Here is a 21,601-nt window from a genome sequence, read left to right as displayed (position 1 = left end):
GCTCCCAGCCTCTTTTCCACAGACTTCCTTGATGGACACGATCTGCAGCTGCACTGGGATTCTTGCTTGTAACTCTGTGAGCAGAGACTGAAGGGAATGGGAGTGGGAGGGCATGGGCATGCAGGGGGAAGAGGCCAGTCAACCAAAAAAAAAGAAAAAGAAACGAGCTCCTAGTATTTGTACTCCTCCTCCAACAGTGTCCTTCCTGCACGAAGCTGGCAGTGGTGGCAATGCCAGACCTGCTGCTGGAGTCACTGCTGCCTGGGCAGGGGGCCAGGCCAGGGCAGGGAGAACGGCTGCTGGGGAGGAAGAGGAGGCTCCAAGAGCTCTGGGGCTGGTGCTCTCCTGCCCCTGCTCGGGTGAGAATGGAGCTGGCAGCCCCTCCTCCTCCAGGCAGGGGCAGAGCGACGGCAGTGCAGGGGATGAGCTCCCTCACGCCTCGCAGCAGGACAAAGCAGGACTGGGCCTGAGCCTCTTCCAGAAGCAGCACCCTGAGCCTCGCTGGGACTGGCAAATAAAGGGGGCTTGTGCTGCCCCAGCACAGTGGGTGCAACGGTTGCAGAAGGGGATTCTGGCTCTGGAGCAGGACACAAAGGCAGGACTGGGGGCTGGGGGGACGCAGTCTGCCCTCTGCCCCACCTGCCCTCTGCCGCGAGGAGCTGGTCTGCTGCAGGGCTGGGAGGAGCAGGGCAGAATAGGCACTTTTTCCAAATGTAGCCAAAGGGAATTGGGGTTCCCCACCAACCTGGTAATGTCTGAGCTGGTTTCCCAAATATTGCTGAGCTTTGCAGAGGCCTGCCTGCTTGCTTCGCTTACTTTGGGCTGCAAAACACATTTTTAAGGTGCTAAAATCCAGGTGTTTTTAATGTTCAATCGGTCCTCTGCTGCCCCAGACGTCTGGCTGTGCCTGAAGTAGAGCCTTCAGGGACTCCCCTCTCCCATGCAGCTTCCACAGCACTTGTGATCCCCCCACCCTGAGCAAGGCAGTTGGCTCATGGTGGGGGTTAGGGACAGAAAGCGTCCGCATGTCCCGAGGAGCGTGCAAGGGGCACAGCCAGCAATGAGCAACATATCATGAGGGGCCATGTGCAATCTCCTGCCTCAGCTGTGCTGGTGCCTCCCTGTAGCAGGTGCCCCATGGGAAAGCGGCAGCTGGGGCTGTCAGAGCCAGCGGGCAAGGAAGGGGAAGCAGCTCTGCAACCTGGGTCCTAGCGCAGTAGTGTGGCTGTTCCCCCTTTCAGGGGAGAAGTGGGAGCCTGAAAGCAAATAACGGGCAGCTGAACCTCTGCTGCAGAGAAACCTCTGCTCCTCCTTCTCTCCAGGCCTGTAGGGGAAAAGGCAAAAAAATCAAATGGCTACTTACTGTGAGCGCTGAGTTCAGGCAGCCGTGCCATGTGCAAGGTTTTGCATTGGAACCCCAGGCCCGTGTGGCTCTGGCTCTGCTGTTACTCCTGGCACTTTTAAATTCCCATCTTTGTTAGCAGCAACTCACCTCCATATTTACCAGGTGAGACAGAGCTTTGCTGTACCCCACGCAGCTGCTGTGCTGCACAGCTCACCCTGCTTTGGCCCAGAGCTGGGTCTGGGCTGCTCGAGGGAGATGGGGGAGGCAGTGGTTTTTGGGGTTGTGTTTTTTTTTTTGAAAGCCCACAGCCTAAGGTGCTGCCCCTGTGTGACTGCTCTCTGGCAGCCACTGAACTGGTGGCCAGGTAGGGGCATGGCCTGTTTTGCAGCTGGGACAAACTCCTGCTTTCCTGAGCCCTATTTGCTTGGTAACTGCACAGGGAGCCACTTTCTGAATCATTTGCAGGGTGAGCCTGCTGGCAGCTTCCTTCTTTTCAGCCCCTTCTCTGCACTCTCCCACTCCCAGCTGTAAAGACGTCAGAGCTTCTTACGCACCTCCCTCAGTGCCTAAGTTGGAGTGAGAGGTCACCCCTCCTACCCCTCAACCACACCTGCTTTCCATTGCCCAAACTACAGCATCATAGCTTAAAAAAAAAATCAGAATAATAGGGACTGGTGGACACTCCCTTCATCCCACTGAACCCTTCCCTCCCTGCCTCCCCTCCAGTGCACCCTGCTTCATTGTGCTGGCTGTGCCGAACAGTGCGTGCAGTAGCAGCCACCTTAGAGAGCTCACCCCAGGGCAGTGGCCCAGCCGTGGGACCAGGTGGGCACAGGAGGCAAGAGCTTTCTTAAAGGAAACTACGTGGAGGGTGGGAGCATCTTTCAGTTGCTAAGGAGAGAAAGCGAGGCTGCCTGTTTGTCAAACTCAAGCCAAACCAGCGAGCAGTAGCCCCAACAAAACCAACTCTGTGATTTCTTTTGTGCAAATGATTACAAAGCTGCACCCAGTAAAGAAAGAAGAAACTTATCAAAGTGCGATGAGCTCCTACAAGAAGGGGGGGGTGCCCCACCTGCAGTCCTGGCCTGACCCGGCCATGGCTCCTCCCATGGGGCCAGGCACCATGGCAGCTGTTGGCAGAGATGCCAAGGCCTGGTCCTGGGCTGATGGGAAGAGGCTGAGCTCACACCTGGGACTTGGGGTAGCTTCTGCCAGGGGTGCAAGCACTAACCCTGTGCCTGGGGGCAGCGGGAAAGATGGTGCCTCATCCTGGGACATGCCAGAAAGTCTTCCCCAGGCAGTGCCCAGAGCAGGCAAGCCCAGTTCTGCTTTCTTACTATTATTTGCTTTGAATAATAGTTCAATAGTTCTTTGTGGAAGAGGTATTCCCCTGGACGTACATTTTTGCACCCACTGGGAAAAAAAAAAACAAAACAAAAACCAACAAAGTCTGATGTTCTGCCTCTACCTTGAATGTAATCCTGAATCTTTCTGCTGTAACCACTACTTGTTTGTACCGTGTATTTGACGAGCACGCACTCTCCCTCCCACTATGCAGCAAAGGGCAAGGGGCGATCAGCACCCTCGGAGATGGATGGTGGCGAGGCATCGGATCCAGAGCGAGTATTCAACTGGAAAAGGATACGAGTGACAACTTAACAGGGGAGAGAATGGATCTTTAAATTGAATTATTTTTTCAGTTATGAATATTTGAAAAAAAAAATCCATTTTATTAAAAAAAATTCCAAGCAGCCACGTGTTCAGAAACTTCTCTGCTGTGGTGGTGGGAGGGCTTGGGGCCGCTCCGCCTTTTCCAGCTAAGGGTCAGGGATCCCTCTGGGTCTTTCTCGACCCTGAAAAAAAAGCAACTTGAGCAGTGGCGCCTTGTCCCTCCTCGGCTGCAGGGAGATTCCCTCTGGCTCTGGAAATTACCGCCCCTGCAACCAGCAGCAGAGGTTGCACTTGGAGAAGCACGGGCAGCTTTTACAGCCTCCCACAGCCCAGCGGGTCCAGTGGCGAGGTGACACTGCAGCCTCCCTCAGCCAGGCACCAGACTGGGATGACTTTGACTGAAAACACCCATTTTTTTCACATCAGTAAACACACTGCAACTACCACCTGCCCATCAGCTCAGGCTGCTGGACGTGCTTTTCCTGGAGCACGTGCCCTGTTACTGTCCCATTTTGCAAACAAGACTCCACCTGCTTTTTCAGAGATGCTTATGTGCAGCCAACACTGCTACCCACCACTGTCCAGCCCTGCTTTCTGCCAGCGCCTCTGGCCTGGCAGTGCCCCGACATCCCTTCATTTGGGGCATTTCTTGCTTTTCAGGGCCTCTGGCTGCTCTGGGGAGGAGAGGCAGCAGAGGCACAAGGCAGGGGCTGCCACTGCCAGCACCACAGCTGCTCCTGCTCCGGCTGCCCCCTGCCCTTTGGGCCCAGTCTGATCCGGAGCCACTGTGAGGAGGCCCCACAATGCCAGCACAGGTTGAGCAGAGACCCCAGCTCAACGCTAGCAGGAGCCAGCACAGAAACAGGGTCATAATTACCAAATGGTAGAAATAAAGAATTAAATCCAGCCCTGGCCCTGTCAAAAAAGCAAAGCCAAAGCCCAGCACTCTCCCAAGATGCCATTTATTTACAAACCCACCAATAAAGGAAAGTAAGAATCTAGTGTCATTTCACGAGTAGTTTGTGCTCACAGGCAAGCGCTTTCAGTAGAAAGTCACAGACTCCATATCCAGAGCCACCACCACAACGCAGCAATTCTCCGCTCCTGACCTGCGGCCCTGCTGCCACCGCAGGGCGAGGAGCACACGTTAAGTCTCCCTGAGCCAGCTCCAACCTGAACCCCGTCCTGAGCTACAACAGTGCCAAAATATACACGGTCCTGGAGTTGATTTACAGCTTTTTGGTTAACAGTAAAAATAATCTAAAGACTAAAATGACAGCATGAAACACTTCTTTAGGGGAGAGGTGGGTTTTGTCTGCTCCCAGAGGAGACAAGGCCCAGCCCCTACAGCGGTAACAGCCCAGTGCAGTCGGGCACCGCTGTCACCACCCCACACGCCAGCACCAGGGAGGGGGGGATGAGGCTGATGCCGGTTCCCCCTCCTCATCCCCAGCTCCAGGTCAGGGGAGCTTGTCCCAGTGCTTCACATTTTGCCACCCCTCTCCCCAACCGAGGCGAGCCCCTGGCTGGCACAAAGGGGACGCACTATCCCTGCTCCCGTGTGGTGGTGAGTTTCTCACCAGCCTGAGTCCGCTTGCACCTGCAGTGCCACCAGCGTTCACGGATCAAAGCCACCCCACAAGGGCCACCTCGTCCCCACTGCTACAGCAGCGGACGCACTCACACACCCATGCAGCCCCTGGCCCAAAGGGCAGCGCACGACGGGCTGCGGGCCAGGCTGCTCCCCCAGGCACTGGTCAGGGGGAGGCGAGCAGAAGAAGGGGGTAGCAGAGATGGGGAAGGCTGTGAGGGGACACTTGTTTTCGTGGCCAGAACACGCTTGTCCCTTTGCAGCATCACCCTCCACCACCACCTCCCCCAGCTCTGCAGCTTGGCCTCTTGGCACTGCCGCCATCTGTCCCAGGTGGCCTGGCAGCCCCCCCGAGGGGGATTTTGTCACAGATACAAGGGGGTGGGGTGGGGGAGGGCAGGGGGTGAGACATGATGGAAGTGGGGGAGAAGAGTGTGTGCCATTGAGAAGGTTCCCCAGGATGGGGCACAGTGGGGGTCACCCATCTATGTCCCAGCTGAAGAGATGGTGCTTCACGAGCATGTCCTGCACCCCTTCCTTCAGCGGCTTTTTCTCCTTCTCCTGCAGGACGACACAGAGACGTGGGTCAGTGCACACACTCAGAAAAGGGGAGGTTGCCTCTGCGGGCAGAGCCCAAGCACACCGAGGCAGAGCACCCAGACAGAGCACCCTCCTGCACTGCCCACCTCTGCGCAGCTGAGAGGCCCTGCGGTTTGGAGAGCACCAGGGAAGGGAGAGGTCTGCAACTTCCCCCAGCCCCTCTGCCAGCACCGCCGCACGGTGCCTGTGCACAGCTCACCCTGGTGGGGACAGAGCCACATCCACAGCCTCTGGTGCGGGCTCAAGAGGAGGAAGAGGATGGGCTGGAGCACAAAGTTGGGAGGGGGAGGCAGCAAGCGAAGCCTGTGGCTGAGGGAGAGGATGAGATGCCACCTACTCACCTCCCTCTTTATTGGCAGCTCCCAGTCCTGAGAGAGGCTGAAGGCAAATTTGCAGAGGACTCTGCAATGGAAGACAGTGATGGCAACACACATACACATCCCCTCAAATCACACTCCCTGCCTGTGCCCACAACTGCTGCCCCAGGCACACAACTGCATGGGCGCCCCAGCACGCCACTAAGCTCCCAAGGATGGAAAACCCTGTCTGTCAGCGTTGAAAGGGCAGCACCAGCTGTGCCTGCCCTGATCCCCTCTCCTCTGGGCTTCCCATCCTGCCAGGCTCAGGCTAGGAAGGGAAGCTTGAAGATGTGGCTCAAGTGCAACCCCTACAGAGCAACCCCGTCTCTGCCAGACTGCAGACACGGTGGCTGAGGGCTGAATGCAGCTGGCAAAGGGGAAGGGACTGCAGGTTCTTCTCCAGAAGGCAGACCCCTGCCAGTGGCACCTTAGAGCTTCTGCACCCTCCCCTATCACCTCCTTGGAGTAAAAGTGTCCTGTACCCCAGGCACAAGTGCCACACGGGGATGGCACAGAGCTCCCTCATAGAACTGAGGACCTGCAGAGGCTGCAGGCACAGCCTCAACCCTGTCCCTAGGACAGGGAGGCAGAGCTCAGAGCTCCTGGCAGCAAGTGTCAGTCCTTCAGGCTCAGGGAAAATGCCTGTGTCGGTGGCTCCTCCAACTCCTGGAGCACTGGGGGAGCTGAGGCCCTCCACAGGAAGCCAGCTTGGAGACATACAGCGTAAGCCTCCACTCCTGCACACAAACCCAGACATGAACCAGTCCCACTTGGTCCTGCAGGACAGCAGCAGCAACAGGGCTGGAGTGGTGGTGCTGGCCTGAGGGGTTTGCTCTGCAGCTCCCTGGGACTGGATACTGCTTTGCAGAGTGCAGAAGGGCTCCAAGAGAGGTGCTTTGTGCAAGCTCAGGCACTGAAGCCACCTTCAGCCCCTGAGACCGCCTCCCTCACCTAACCAGGAGCCAGCTGGTAACAGTGATGCTGCCTCCCTAGCACATTCCCTGCTCCCTGCTTGGACTCACGGGGGCTGGCAGAGGACCTGGAGAGCAGGGGTTTGGAAAAGGCAGCCTCTCCATCAGAGTAGGTGCAGGGCGCAGCAGGAGGCTGCTGGCAGGCAGGGTCTGTCTATGCCTGTCATGACAGCTCCGAAGGAGCTAAGCTCTGCTCTCGAATTAGGCAGGCACAGTCTGACACCGCGTTAAACTGTCTGGACAGTTGCTGCTGCCTCAGCACACAGAAGAAAATCTCTGGAGCGCGATGTCTGCGCAGCCCACGCTGCTACTCACTGGAGAGGGCCCAAAGCCAGCCACAGTGAGAGCCACCTCCTGCAGGGGAGGAAGAAATCCACTCCTGACCCTTGGCAGGCCCACGGTGCACTCACCTCAGCTCACATTTGATCTGCACCCAGCCGGGACTACGCAGGAACGACCAGGGATGGAACCACTTCTCCACGGTCTGCAGGCTTGAGCACAGCACCTCCAGCCACAAATGCAGCACCTGCTCGCTGCAGCCGTGGGGTAGAGGCGTTTTACTTGGCTGACACCAGGGAAAGAAGCCCTATCCCTCTTGGACAGTCTGTTTCCACCCCCAGCTGGAAACCCCAGCTTGACCCCAGCCCACAGCCCTGTCCCCAGTAAACTTGTGTGAGCCACTCCATGCAATGAGAGCTACTTCTACCAGCCAGGAGCCAGGCCAGCCAAAAGGAGCAGGTCCCACTCAGTGTCTGCAGCGAGAGGCAGAAAAAGACCCCGTGGCCTAAGACAGATTGAAACAGCTGCTGCCCTTGAGCCCCCTTTGCCCCCTCCCAAGCTCCTTGCACCCCCCACTCTGCCTGGGGGTATCAGGACCGGATAACTCACTTGAGTCCAACGCAGATGAGGGAACGAAGTTTCACGTCCATCTGTACGTGTGCAGCGTCGTGGGTCACATTCACAGCCTGAACCGCCTGCAGGGTGGGAAGAGGTGGTTGCTGGCTTCTCAGCTTATCCTGAGACTGGGCAGCCACTTTAACAACACAGCCAAATGCTCCCCTCCCCAGAGCTCCCCACCCTCACCCAGTGTCCCCTGCAAGCATCAGAGGGGCCAAGCCTTCCCGATGGCTTCACTTTCTGCTGTTCCCCAGGCACCTGGTGTCCCTACTGCTTCCCATCAGGGAAGGTCTGGGAGACCCTCGAGCATCTCCTCAGAGAAGTGCATCCCCCTCCAGCAGCCTCCATGGGAGACTTCCTCACGGTAGGAGCTGGGCTCTGGCTGGGCTGGGGGCAGCACTCACCCGGTAAAGCAGCTCCTCTGGAGTGAGGACTTTGCCATCTTCATCAAGCCTGCAAAGATCAGAGCAGAGAGCTGGTGAGGTCTGGAGCCTGCCCTGGGCTCATGTAGGCCTTTCCCTCTCCATATCCCAGCAATTCCCTTGCTACTGCTGAGCCCACAGGTGATCCTGCAGCCATGAGAGGGTGAGATACAGCCCCAGGAGCAAATACAGGGGCACGAGGAATGGGGCAAGAGCCACTGCCAGCCCCGAGTCAGCACAGGCACAGCAGCCCGCTGACACCACACCGACATGAGGATGGGGCAGACCATGACCCTTCCCGAGGTGGAGAGCAGCAGCAGCAGCTTGATGGGGATGCAGGAGCAGGGCGCAGAGCCAGCTGCTTCGTATGTATGAAGTGGCCTTACCTGTAAGTCTTGCAGAGCACAAGGCGAGAGTACACGGAGTCAAAGTCCCGCTCCACTTCCCGGCCTGCAGCCTAGGAGGGCAGAGGGACAGTCAGTGCACGCTGCCCTACAGCCCCCTCACCCCAGCCCTCTGGCAACGCCGCCCCACAAAGGGAATGGAGGCATCTCACCTCTTCAATGAACAGCCAGGGATGGCAGGGACCCCCCAGCAGAGACGGCTTCTTCAGTCCATGTTCAAATATGGACTTCAAGGCTGGGCACAGCGTCCCTCGCACCAAGTCCGTCACCCCCTCTGTGACCGAGTCGTCTCCAGCGATGGAGTACTGAGGGACATCAAGAGCCAGCTCTGAGCACACTGGTGAGCAGGAGCAGCATGGAGGTGGCCTGCTCACCCACAGCTTCTCTACACACACCTCTTCCACTTCCAGGTGCCCACCAGCCCCTACTTCCCTTAACTCCTCATGCTCTGGGACTCTGAAAGCTGCTAAAAGGGAAATGGGGAGAGATGGGAACTCCTAGCTCAGCTGGTCCACCTGAGGAACCACCCTGACACACTCTTAGCATGAAGGATACTCCAAAATTAGGATGAGCGGGATCCTCCCTATTCCCACAGCTGGGAGCAGAACTGCTGAGCAGTACAGGGTGTGTTTATACACACAGAAATGATCAGCACTGAGAAGGGGGCGAGGAAGCAAGTGAGATGTCAGTAGTGACATCCCTCTAGGGGCTTCTCTCTTTGGCGTCAGCCTTTGAGCCCTTCCTTGCTCTCCAAATGCTGAGGAGAGGGAGAACAGGGTCTTCTCCACTTCCCCTGCAAACTGCCTAGGCCAACAGCTGATGACATTTGTCTCTTATCTGTTACTCCAGCCTTGGGGCCATATTGAGGTATCTGCTCCAATTAGGTGGCATCTCACTACCACCAGCTGTGAGAAGAACCAAGACAGAGTGTCTCTATGGGCACAGCTGCTCGGGGAGAATCCACTGTGGTGACAGCAAAGCATGAGCAGGATCCACATGCACAGCCTCACAGGAGGGAGAGAGCACAGGCAGTGGGAGCAGGCAGAAATGATGCCCATAGGATCTTGCTGCACAGCTGCCTGCTGCTTTCTCACCTTTCCTGAAGCAATTCTCTAGGGGCCTTGTGAGCCGAAACATTGCACTCAGCTGGCCCCTGCAACCCTCTGGGGCCTTTGTTGGCCACTTGGTCAGCATCAGGATGTTGAGCAAACAGGCTTAGGAAGATAAGCTGCCTGAGGGCACCCCTCAGCGCTCAATAGCCAGAGAGAGGAAACAGACTCAAGAAGGGAAATATATGGCTCTTTCCAGCTATGGCATGACTTTTTTTTTTTATGCTGGGCTTTTCTATGTTATTGTTGTGTTTAGTTGTTTTTAATTACCTCTTTGCTCCGCTCATCCAAGATCTCCACAAATTTTGCAGGAAACCAACCTATAAAGAATAGATAAAGAAGCGAGCGTGACACTGAGAAACCTCTAACACAGACAAGTCTATTGGAAGCTGAGAATAAATCAAGAGTTCACAGGGTTTGACCTCAAAGCAGGAAGCGAGCCGCCCCAAAAATCACAAGAATTAAGGCAACTGCAAGAGGAAGCCAATTACAGGACACTGCCCACCAGCAGCAGAGATGACATGCACCCAACCACCCTGTGCCAAGGAGGATGGAGCCTAAATTTGCTGTTTGCAAGAAGTAACCGGGTAGTTACCAAGTAGTAACCAGTAACCACTGCTCCCATAGCCTCCTTTAACATTTCCCTTGTTCCTGGCAGATGCTCTGGGTAATTGGAAAAGCCTTTGCTGCAAACGTGCTAGAGCAGTTGCTGCGGATGAATGGATGCTCCTCATCCAGCCCCACTCCTCCAGTGCAACCCATGCTGCTCTCACCTCTCAGTCCATTCAGCTCTCCCACCCAACAGTGCTCATCCTTCTGGGAAATGATCTGAAAAACAGGGAGTGGAAAATGCTAGTTGAAGAGAGTGCAGTGCCAGGAGAGTGACAGCTGCCTGTGCACAGGCATGAAAAACTGCTTTCTTCTCAGCTGTTTTGCCAATGTTCTCTTCTCACAGGGCCTAGAGCCTTCAAGGGCAAAAAGCTACTGCAAACACAACGCTACCTCTGTTTTCTCAATTTCAGATGGGATGCCCACAGCTAAGACACAAAGAGATGTGTTTACAGTCTTACCACAGCCTAATGTGTAGTGTTAAATCAGGATCTAGGTTGGACCAAATCAATCCGCTCAGCTGTGTGGGAGCCAGGAAAGGGACTTTGTGGTTGCCTTGAAAATGACCCAGCACTCACAGAAGCACATTACCTCACAGAATCATAGGATGGTTTGGGTTGGAAGAGACCCTAAAGATCACTTGGTCCAACCCCGCTGTCAAGGGCAAGGACACCTCCCACCAGACCAGGCTGCTCAAAGCCCTGTCCAACCTGGCCTTGAACACTTCCATGGAGGGGGCATCCACAACTTCCCTGGGCAACCTGTGCCAGTGTCTCACCAAGAAGGGTGCTGCCTCAGCTCCTAGAAACACCAGCTGCTTCCCTTGGGCTCCTAACTGGGCTCTGAGCTGATCTCCCCACTGCTTTCCCTGCAGAAGAGGCAGTGCAGTGTCCCAAGCAAGTTGGGTCCCCATCGTGTTGCTCTGGTCCCTGTCCCGTAGGCTGACGCACCGTAATGATGTCGTTCTTGCGGAAGCCCAGCTCATCGTCATCGTGGCGCTCAAAGTCCAGCAGTGCCTTGGCTCGTCGTCGTCGGTTGCGGGAACAGGCCACGTAGTTCTCGTGGTCTCGCTGGTGGCTCTCCATGCTGTAGTCTGGAGTGAGATCCTAGCGTGCATGTGGATGAAGAGGAATGAAAAGCAGCAGCTGACTCCCTGCTGATCTACCAAAGCTTGCATGCCCCTGGTTCCCAAACCTTTTCCTGCTTCTAGAAGGCAGGCAACCTCCCAGCGCAGCCCTCCTCCACCAGGGATGGGTTGAGCAACCTTCACCCTCCACCCACGACACCTGGCACGTTCCTCCTCCAGCCCACGTACTCCAGGGGCATTTGAACAGCCCTGGCCTGTGAAGGATGCACAATGTTCATGGACGGAGCACACAGCAGTGCAGCTCCAGCTGCTCCCACTCACAATGCTGCAGTTCTTGGGATCCACACACTGGAAGTGCCGCGCCACCTGGAGAATGGCCTCACGCAGGTCGGCCACCAGCTCCGTCTGCTTGATGTTCTTGGCCTTCAGGGCCTCCAAATCGTCATCCCCTGGGGGAGCCCACATAGCCAGAGGGAAGGCGAGGAAGGAAAAATGAGTATGAGGTATTTATTGTTTTGTTAACATTAGAAATCATTTGATTCTACAGAAATCAAAAAATAGCCTGACATTACAAGTGCCTACACTAAGGCAGGTACTGACTGCCCATCTATTCAATAATGTAAATATCCAATACCAATTTGACTGTCTGAATTTTAAGGAGCTGGTATTTCAAAGCACATATGGAGCTGTAAGATGACATCTTTGATCTGTCTGGACTACTCAGTACACCAAGGTACTGTGTACTGCTCTAGAGAAATGTCTACGCAGTGCAGAGACAGCTGAATGGTGGAACACAAAACGAGAGGACTTCTGATTTTTGCATATCTCACAGGCTGAGAGCGTGTCCTTCACCCAGTCTCGAAAAAGATTTGAAAAACCAAGACAGGCCACTCTGCTGTGTCAGTCTAGAAGTCAGAGCCACAAGAGAAAAGCCACCATCTACTTAAGACCTCAACCACCATAAGAGCCAGATTTCAAAGGTTTTGGGCGTACAGAAATGGTCATAAGCACAAAGTAAAATTTACCAAAGCATCTTTCAACTGCCACTAATTCTCCCAGGAGTTCTGACAGCCTCTCTCTTTTAATTTATGCAGAGAGATACCTAATGCGATGGATTCTTTAGGCAGTTAACGTATCTGAATGCCTTAAAAATTGAGTACATGATGATTGGGAACAATGAACTATTTGCTTCTTTTTCTAAAAAAATCAGTTTTAAATTCAAAGTGTATTTGCATACACTTGTTTTTGCTCTCTCCGTAATATACTGAAGATGTGATAGCCTGATTAGCAAAATCACCATTTAAAACAATGTATTTTTCACTGAACTCCAACTTTACACAAACACAGCTTTTATGCCAGAGCCAGGTAAATCATTGGCTAGCAAATTAGTACTCTGCTTATCTTCTAACACCATTATAGAAACCAGTATGAACAAAGCGTGGCCCGAGCTCTACAGCTGCTGCAACAACTATGTACACATCAAGCTTCTGCTTATCGAAGTGATTAACAGTATCTTTTAATCCCAAATGACCCTAATTTAAAAGGCTAAAACTTAAAGAACAGAAATAGAAGCACAAAGTTAGATTTAAAATTATTTTAATAATTGTTTTCTATTTGCTAAATTAAGTTATTAGAAAATCAGACACACAGAGCTTCAGAGAAAACTGAACTTTGCTTCTGGACTAGAAACATTGTAGGGCACACTTACTGCCAGTCCAAGCAATGAAAATTAACAAAACCTCCTCCTCAGTGACCAGGGGTAGGAAACAGAGCACGTAAGAAGTCTTAATACAGAGACACAAAGACTGTAAATAGAGAGGTGACCACGCAGATGGTGGGGTTTCCCAGAAAATTCACGCTACTAAAACAGAGTGTGACTAAAGAAGAAACTGCTCAGCCACAGCCACACATGCTCCGTGGGCTGCCCTCGTTTACATAGATCCCCGATTCCTTCTGTCACCATTCAGTCCCTTCTGGCCAAAATACTGGGCTAGTCCCTCTGTACTCAGATCAATCTCACCCAAACATGAGCAGGAGATATGGGAAGCAAGTTCCACACTCTCCCACCTCGGTATATACAGGATACAGAGGAAAGCAACTGGGGTTTCCACCAGATTCACCTCACTGCACCCAACACATCTGCACGTATGTTTCCAAAACAGGAAATGAGTGCAGGATTGGCCCCGTGTGAGGCAGCTCTATTTTGAGCCTGCAAAGACTGACTTAGCTGCACAGCTGTGCAGAGGAGGGCTGACTCTCCTGCATTTCTGTGTTGCAATGCCCATCCAACAGGAAAAGGGCAACATGCACATCTTGCTCTCCACCAAACTATTTTTCGTTGTCCCTTCTCTCTATTCTTTCACTAAAAATCTGGTCCAGCTCCTTGAATCTCAGCTACAGAGCATCCTGGCTGACCTGACCTAGCATGAGCAAGAGTCTGGGCTTTGAGCAGAAGAGGCTGGACTACAGACATTTAGAGATCCCTTCTGAACGGTGCTCCTGTGATTCTGCAACCCCTGTCCAAGTCACTGTTAAATCTGCCTTCACTCTAAGGAAGAAGTAGTAAATTCTGGGTAAGTTCTTACTTCCAGCCAGGCAAGGGCTTGACACAGTAGCTACTACAGGAAGCAAACTTGGCAGTTAAGGTTGTTTGACAGTTCCTGGTATAAAGTGAATTTATCATATCCAAGCCTTCCTTCCCCTCACTGGGGCTGCAATTTTCCATTCTGGCCATTTGCTGCAGGATGACAACTTCTCTACTTTAACCAATGTTTTAATTACTAAGAATATTAGGTAAAAACCATGACAGCCACTGTACAGAAACCCTACTAGAGAAATCACAGTCACCTCAGTTCTCCCATTGACACATTTTGAAGCTTGAACTTAAAATTTATCTTTGTGTGTGGGTATCACTCACTATCACTTTTATGAAGCTACTCAAACTTGGTCAAGGAGACTTCCTGAGACACAACAACGATGCACTGGGCAGCTAAGTTCAGTCTGTGCTGACTGTGTGATAACATTACACACAAGAGCTCTGAACTTAGGTTGCACAAGCAGCTTTCCTGCATTTCTTCACTTCTGCACGCTTGACTTCACAGCCTCATTGGTCTTCTACCATAACTTTTATATGCAATGCTGTATGTGCTTGCAGCAAGCCTGTGACAATATATCAGCTTCCTGGAGAACATCAGAAAAGCTATTCTCTCTAAAAAGACCAGTAAAACCCAGTTTTTTATTTACTCGGGCCATTTAAACCACAATAGGAACCACTATTTGAACCCTGTAAATTCAGGATGTTGTCTTCCTCCGGAAAAACAATTTCTGTGGTGAGATGTGGCAATCTGAAGAAAGCTAACCAGTTGCAAGGAAGGTGATGACAGCAAGGCTTACAATAGAAAGAGCTATTATGGAGTCACAGAAGCAAGATCTTGTTAAACCCATGCAAAACCTATTCTGGCTGTGTGCCTTCTGGACATACACTGGCTCAGCTCACAAGCAAAGAAAATTAAGACTTAAAAGCGTTCACAATGAACTCTCAGAGTAAAGGGGAACATCAGTGATGTCTGCATTTACAAATTTTGATGAGTGACACACTGGACCACCCTGCCCTGTCACAGATCTTCAGAGATGTTCCTGAACCGAGCAGAGGAAGATCAGGAGAGTCCAACACCCAGCCTGTGGACTGGATACAGTCTGCCAGAAAATGTGTTTGAGCCATTGGTCAGTGCAAGAAGGGCATTACAGCTGGGCTGAGTCACAGCCTGTTGTTAGTCACTCTTTAAGGACTAACCAGCTAACCTAAAATTCACTTTCTGAGCTCAGACCAAAGCAAGCAAGTAGAAAACTGCACTTCTTCCCTCTCATCCTTCAGTTCTGGCTCCCTGCTCTCGTCTTCCTCTGTCCCACTGTTCCCTGCTCTGCTCACTCCCCTCCTTCCTAGGCCACTATACCCATCAGCACCACATGAAAGGCACAGGACTGTTCTTACCGAAAAGCAGAGAGGTGATGCCAGATTTCCTGCGCTGAGTCCTCCGCCGCACAATCTGAGAGAGGTGGAAGAGAGAGTGCAAAGTGCACACATTAGGACAGACGTCAGAAATTAAACAAAGGAATTTTCCACACAGATCAGCTCTAGGCAAGGGGTCCTGACAGCTACCACTGGAAGGGGCAGACAAGTGAACTGGCAATTTTAGACAGGAGTTGTTCCAGTTCTAATGCATTGAATCAGCTCTACTGCTTGATCTGCTCCATGTGCATTGGGTTATTTATAGCTCAATTATTATGAAAGCATAACTGAAGTTCGAGAATCAACCATGATTTGAGTAAATAATTTTAGTCCTAATTCAACTTGTTGCCAATAGCAGTTCTACATTTAATTATATATACGTTTCCAAGTGCATTCCTATTGCATTTTGGAATTGTAGGACTATTTTGTGATTAGCACACGGACGAGCATCAAGAACATATCTTCCACACAGGCTTTGCAAACAGGAGCTACTCCATCTGCAACTGCAGACTGTAATCCAAGATTAAACATGGGCAAATTTTTTCTTCAGCTCCTCAAAGGCTGCTGCTGTTTTATGACTCTACCTTCCAGAGTTATTTTAGTGTATCAGTTTTCTTACTAATGGATTAACTCCAGTTCCTACTCTGCATGCTCCAAGCAAATTCTGCCAAAACCATCTGTTGTTTATTTTAGTTTCCATTAATAAAACACGTTTTCCATCATAACTCTCATTAATGATAATTATAATCAATGTCAATATCCCTTTCACCTGGAGATTTATCATCCAGGACAGATCCAGCAGCATTTGAGCAGTACAGACCTCCCACTCACTTCCCAATACTGTTTCTCCACTGGATGACAGTCAGCCTGGAGCCAAAATCCTCTCAGACAGGAGGATCTCTTGCTCACAAGCAGCAAATTGGGAGGGAACATGTAAGGGAATGGTAAAAACGGAGCAGCAGAGGCAGGTGGGACTCTGTGAACTCACTTTGGATAAATTGTTGACAGTGGTGCTGGAATTGAGCAGCTGCCCTTGGTCAGCAATGAGGTAGGCCAAGTGCTTGCGACGCTGGGTCTCCACTGCCACATCTGTCAGCGAGCCAGCCACACGCATGGCCTCCTGCAGCAGCACATCTGCATCGTCAATCTGGCTTGGGATGTCCGAGAGCGTGTTGAAGATTGAGGCAGAGTTCTCAGACTGAATCAGCTCATCCTCCTGCAATGACGCAGTAATTTTGCCACACAGAACAGGGAGCGTAACAGCTATGCTCTGGGGGCTGCTAGGTGCAATTTTACATTCAGTGTGCAGCCTGGACAGGTACAATTACATTCCATAAAATTCCATTAAAAAATCTTCAGCAGGAAAAGTCCAAGCTACCTTTGGGAAGGGAGTAGCATCCTTTACTGCTCTACTGCACCAAAACCTCCCCCTCCTAGAATTCTAGCTGGCATGGTTCTGAATTACAGCATTCATCATTGAAATAAAGTCAAATCAGCACAGAAAGACAAAACGGAAGCTATTCTGCACCCACCATCAGGACTGGGCACAATCTTGCTGGGGACGAGGTAGAAGCTGCTCAGTCACACACTACAGAGCACCTACCACGTCAAATTGTGCTCCACCTTCCCCGTACTCCCAGCAGGCTCACCCTTGCTCTTCACACAGCAAGATGAACTACAGAATTATTTTTTGCCTAACAAGGAAAAGCTCAGGCTTGTTAAATGCAAGCCAGCCAAATCAAATGCAGTGAGACAACGGTAATCTCTTGGAGTGTTCAACAGTGTCATCAAAAGCTTCCCAGATGGCTGTGACCTCGGCTTTGTATCTCTGCTCATAGAGTGGTGCAAAATCAAGAGGTATCTTGGTTTAGGTAAGATGGGCCCCCAAGATGGGGTCTACAGTGAATAAAGGGAGTCAGCTGATGGGGTTTAATTTATGAGGTGGTGTCATGGTTTAACCCAGCCAGTGTGGTTAAGCAACACGCAGCCACATGCTCCCTTCCAGTGGGATGAGGGAGAGAATTGGAGGAAAAAGATAAGAAAACTCATGGGTTGAGACAAAAACAGTTCAAGGATTGAAATGAAACTAAAATAAAGTAGTAACAACAACAAATTGTAATTATAATAAATACAATAAAATAGCAAGAGAGAATAGTGCCAAGAAAAAACCCAAGTGATGCAACCGCTCACCACCCACCCATCAACACCCAGCCAGTCTCCAGGTAGCAATCATGCTCTGCAGCTAACTTCCCCCCACTTCATATATTAAATATGTCATCTAATGGCATGAAAAATCTCTTTGATCAGTTTGAGTCAGCTGTCCCGGCTGTGTGTCCTCCCAGCTTCTTTCAGAAAAGCTGGAAGGAGAGGGACAGAATGAGAAACTGAAGAAAGTCTTTGGCTTAATGTAAACATTGCTGCGTTATCGTATTATTCTCAGCACAAATCCAAAACATAGTCTCAGACTAGCTGCTATGAGGAAAATTAACTCTATCCCAGCTAAAAACCAGCACAGAGATGAAAAGAGGTAGGCAGGGGAAACAGAAATCTCTCATTCTTGCAAAATGCCCTGGAAGTTTTTCATTGCCTCCAGTACTGAAGAAGGCAGGGAGCCATCTTCCCTAGCACACTCCCAAACCACGTACAGGAAGTGGATTTAAAAAGCCTTCTTGCCTCTTAAATCACAATTTAGCACTGAAGTGCTATAAAGGAGGAAGAGGAGGTGGGAATTACCTTCATACTGAGCATGCCCAAAGTGAGCTGGAACAGCACCAGAGAGCCCTGATAGAAGAAGAGGTCCCAAATACGCAGCAGCAGCTTGATGTGGACAACACTAGCAAAAGAGGTGAGGAACCAGTGCAAGGTGATCAAGGAGAGCTCTGTGAATAGAGACATGAAAAAGAATCACAGCAGCACAAGTCAGTCAGCTACTGAAGATGGACTCTCCTAAGCGCTCTCCTCCCAGCTTAAAGATGACCATGCATTGCTTCCATTGCCAGGAGGTTTGCTCCTAGCCCTGCTGCTTTCCCTTTGTGAAACAACAGCAATAATTTTTGTCTGCATGTCACCCTGACAAGAAAAGCTACGGTTTCTAGGGCAAGCTTTTACCGATGTCATGCTCCTGGAGCAGCTTGTCCAGGCGGGGCAGGTACTGCACGATGAGCTGCCGCAGGACGCGTTGGTCGGTCTGCACGCCCATCAGGGTGGTGCTGAAGTAGGAGGCAGGAACCAGTTCTTCAATGATAGCACACATCATCCAAAAGGCATCTTCCTCCTCCAAGAAGAGCAGCAGAGAGGCAGCCACCTAGGATTTTGAAAGAAGAACTACTGCATGCCCTAAAAGGCACAGAACCCTTTCCCCACTTCCTCACAGGGAGAGATGGACCAGTGTCTAGGTGATCAACAGCTGCCTTCTGCTGCAGCAGCTCTCCTGCAGCCTCCCACTGAAGGGGTTTCTCCTCAGTGTCCTCAGCCTGTCCCTCCCCAACAGATGGACTGAATTCTTCCACATCTTTGTAAATGTGGTGCTACTTTGCTCTCCCTTCCCTAGGAAAAATGTTCCCTGTGGAAGGGATTTCCCTTCAGCTCATCTGGAGGCCACAGTGTCTGGCAGCACTGCCTCAAATCACTTACCCCAGCATAGCCACCATAAAGTGACCCCTATCATAAAGACACTCTGAAAGCAGGTTACCATTCCAGTCCCTTGGCAATATCCAATGTCTGGGTACAGCCAGGCAAGTCCCCGTAGTATCCTGCGTAGCCGTGGCACCCCGATACTGTTCATGTTGGAGAAGCAGGCGTTGCTGGGCATCGTGCGGAGCAAGTCCTTTTCAATCTGCCAGACAGCCATAAACAAGGACAGGGTCAGCTGGCACCACCTGAGCAATTGTCTTCTGCTCTCTGCACTTTCCCATAGTCCCTTGCCTTGGGGGGCTCTGCTTCCCTACACCCATCCATAAGTTCTTAGGCACCCAAGAAGATGGCCTTGTCCAAGCACCTGGGGTCAGTTTGACAGGCTTCACTGACATGGAAAAATGCCAGTGCAGATCATTACTTGGCATCTCCCAAGAAATACTTGCCTAAACTCAGACCCTAGCTTCACCACTGAGAATAGCAGCCATGCTGGTGGGGAATTTCTTCTGCTTGGATTTCAAGGAAGGCTTCCCAACAGGCCTATTCCAGAGAGAAACCAACAACCAGGCCACATCTGTGACAGAGGACTTGGAGGTGAACAGCCCACACATCTCCTCTGGGCAGTGTTGTTCCTCTTTCCAAGCATTTTGAACCTAGCTTCTTGATGAGAGGTGAACATGTGCAGAGCTCACTTTTTTTTGGCATGGCCTGTGACTCCTCCCACAAAAGGAGAGGTCAGAGGAAGAGGAAAAATACCCTGTAACAGTCCTGTTGGACTTGAGAGACTGTGTTTGGGGCAACAAAGGCAGTCCTTGGAAGCAGCTGCCACTACCTCAACAGAGGTGCATCCATCAGACTTTCACTCTTCACTTCTCTCAATGATTATCAGGATGTTTGCTGAGATGAACTGCAGCACTGTTTTCTAGCCTGCAGGTAGCATGGGTCAGACCCTTTCCCTGCTGTGCTAGGAAGGAGGGGAGCTGCACAGTTGTTATTCCAACAGAACAGAGCAGAAATACGTCCAACAGGATGAAGCTTTAGGAGGATTCAACCACACATGTCCTCTCAACTGTCCCTGCTGCCAGTGTCAGGAAGACACCCCTTCCTCCTCACGTAGCAAAACTTGTTCTTCTCCCCACTCCCATGTGCCCAGTCAGCACTAGGCAGCGTCTCCTACCTGTTTAGCAGCAATGGTTTCATCGTTTGAGCTGTTTTTCACAATATCGCGATACGACATCTCTGAATTTCTTTTCTTCTGCAAGGCCCCTGACAGGCGCATCCACAGCTGGAGGGAACAGGGTGAACAGAGACAGGAAGAGTCACTAAGACAGCTACAGAAAGTCATAATCTGGCACTGTCACAACCCAGATAAAGTGGTCCTGCTTTGCTGTCTCTCACCTGTGGCCTCATGCTGTGCGGGATGCCAGCTAGCACCAGGGAGCGCAGCTTGTCTGAATGCGGTAGGGTGACGTCAATTTTGTCCCAAGTGAGGTCACCCACGTCATGGTTGTGTGTGAATTCCAGGTGAGCCTGCCACTTGAGCCTCTGCTGTGGCTCCTCTGTCAGTGGGATTCCCAGGAGCTTGCTGGAGTTTGGCTCAGCACCATCTGCCTCAGCAAAAGGAAGGGAAAGAAATGGAGACAAGTGAGAGAGGGAAGAGGAGAAGGAATGAATACAGAGTGGGGTGGGGAAGGGGGTGGTCATCTGAAGAAAGAATATTTAAAATATTTGTGACTTCCAGCCACAGCATGGAAAGGCAAAGCATGGTTCCATGCAGTAAATTTTATGGTCATAAGCAAAAGGCACTGGGGCCTTGAGAACGAAGAAGTTGTCAGCAGGCTCTACTTAGTCATGATTTAGAGCAGAGTGTGGTTGGAATTAAACAAGACCCCAGCAGCAGCCATCCTGCTGGGTTTTGTAAGGATCTGTAAATCAGGCTGACAAAAGCATAGCAAGCCTCAGAGGTGGCAAGCAGAAGCTATATGCTCATGCCAGTAATGAGGTGCAAAATATTAACTTTGGGGATATTTAATCACCAAGAAGCAGCTTTCATAGGGACAATTTCAAATTCACAATAAGCTTGCACCTTAACCTGAGGCTGGCCGCCTAAAATAGATATTTTAGCAAAATACAGGTTTGACGTAAGCAACTCTGTCCTTCATGTAACACAACCCAACAATGCAATCCAAATCCTTCTGCTGATTTTGTAAGGCACAAGTGTAACAAATGTTCTGGCTGAAGAAAATTGCTGTGTCCTGTCCTCATCTCCAGGTCATTGCTTCAAAGAGGATTCTCTATGATCAGCTTACAGTGCTACTGACCATGACAGCGACTCCACTGTCACCTGGGACAGCCCCTAGTGGAAATAACTTCCTCTTAACTCCCCTCTCTCTCTTATTCCCAGCACAAGCATAAGGGAATAGAAATGACTCTGCTGCATATTCCATGCTCCAGACTCCCCTAAGGCCAGGACATCTAATGCATGGCCCTTGATTACAAGGGTAGGATACAGAAAGATGATGGTGGGTGGGTAGATAAGACCCAGCACAGAATGGTTGGAAAATCACTCAGAAGCATGGGAAGGGCTGGACCCAGGACCAGTGGAAGGGTTAGGGATGGGACTGCCTTTACCTTCCTTATCAACTCGGAAACCAAATTCATCGTAGTGGAACTCCGGCTGCTCGATGGATTCTTCTTTCTGGGGAGGGCGAACAGACACCGTCACCAGGCTTGAACAACTGAATAGAGACATGTGGATATTGCCCCATCCCACCACTGCTTGCACTCTGAGCAACTAGACCCCCAGCCCTTTTATTTTTTTATGTCTCCCCCAACAGTCCCCAGCTGGGGAGGTGTTGCATGCAACTCCCATTTTGACTTGTCCATGGAACTTC

The 21,601-nt window shown here is 51.3% G+C and overlaps 2 protein-coding genes across 2 annotated transcripts in view; one reads left to right on the top strand and one right to left on the bottom strand.

Moving 5' to 3' along the window:
* MKL1 (megakaryoblastic leukemia (translocation) 1) overlaps positions 1–72 on the top strand; it is a 45,420-nt gene extending 45,348 nt beyond the window's left edge. Inside the window, 1 exon segment of the mRNA XM_010188029.1 lies at positions 1–72. This exon segment is cut by the window's left edge and continues 425 nt beyond it. Within this exon segment, the coding sequence (XP_010186331.1) occupies positions 1–72 (72 nt within the window).
* Positions 73–5,084: 5,012 nt separating this feature from the next.
* SGSM3 (small G protein signaling modulator 3) lies at positions 5,085–21,368 on the bottom strand. Its single transcript, XM_010188028.1, has 19 exons — positions 21,339–21,368; positions 20,106–20,252; positions 19,885–19,992; positions 18,766–18,909; positions 18,183–18,378; positions 17,808–17,953; positions 16,063–16,290; positions 15,057–15,111; positions 11,387–11,514; positions 10,929–11,084; positions 10,143–10,197; positions 9,640–9,689; positions 8,413–8,487; positions 8,243–8,313; positions 7,839–7,887; positions 7,426–7,511; positions 6,948–7,070; positions 5,549–5,609; positions 5,085–5,162 (listed from the first exon to the last, which is right to left on the bottom strand). The coding sequence occupies exons 1-19, from the start codon at positions 21,366–21,368 to the stop codon at positions 5,085–5,087; spliced, it is 1,986 nt and encodes a 661-aa protein (XP_010186330.1).
* Between the last annotated feature and the right edge of the window lie 233 nt (positions 21,369–21,601).

This window comes from Mesitornis unicolor, unplaced genomic scaffold (genome assembly GCF_000695765.1).
Source record: "Mesitornis unicolor isolate BGI_N332 unplaced genomic scaffold, ASM69576v1 scaffold41547, whole genome shotgun sequence".
NCBI classification, from domain to species: Eukaryota; Metazoa; Chordata; class Aves; order Mesitornithiformes; family Mesitornithidae; genus Mesitornis; species Mesitornis unicolor.
This window is presented reverse-complemented; position numbering and strand designations above follow the sequence as displayed.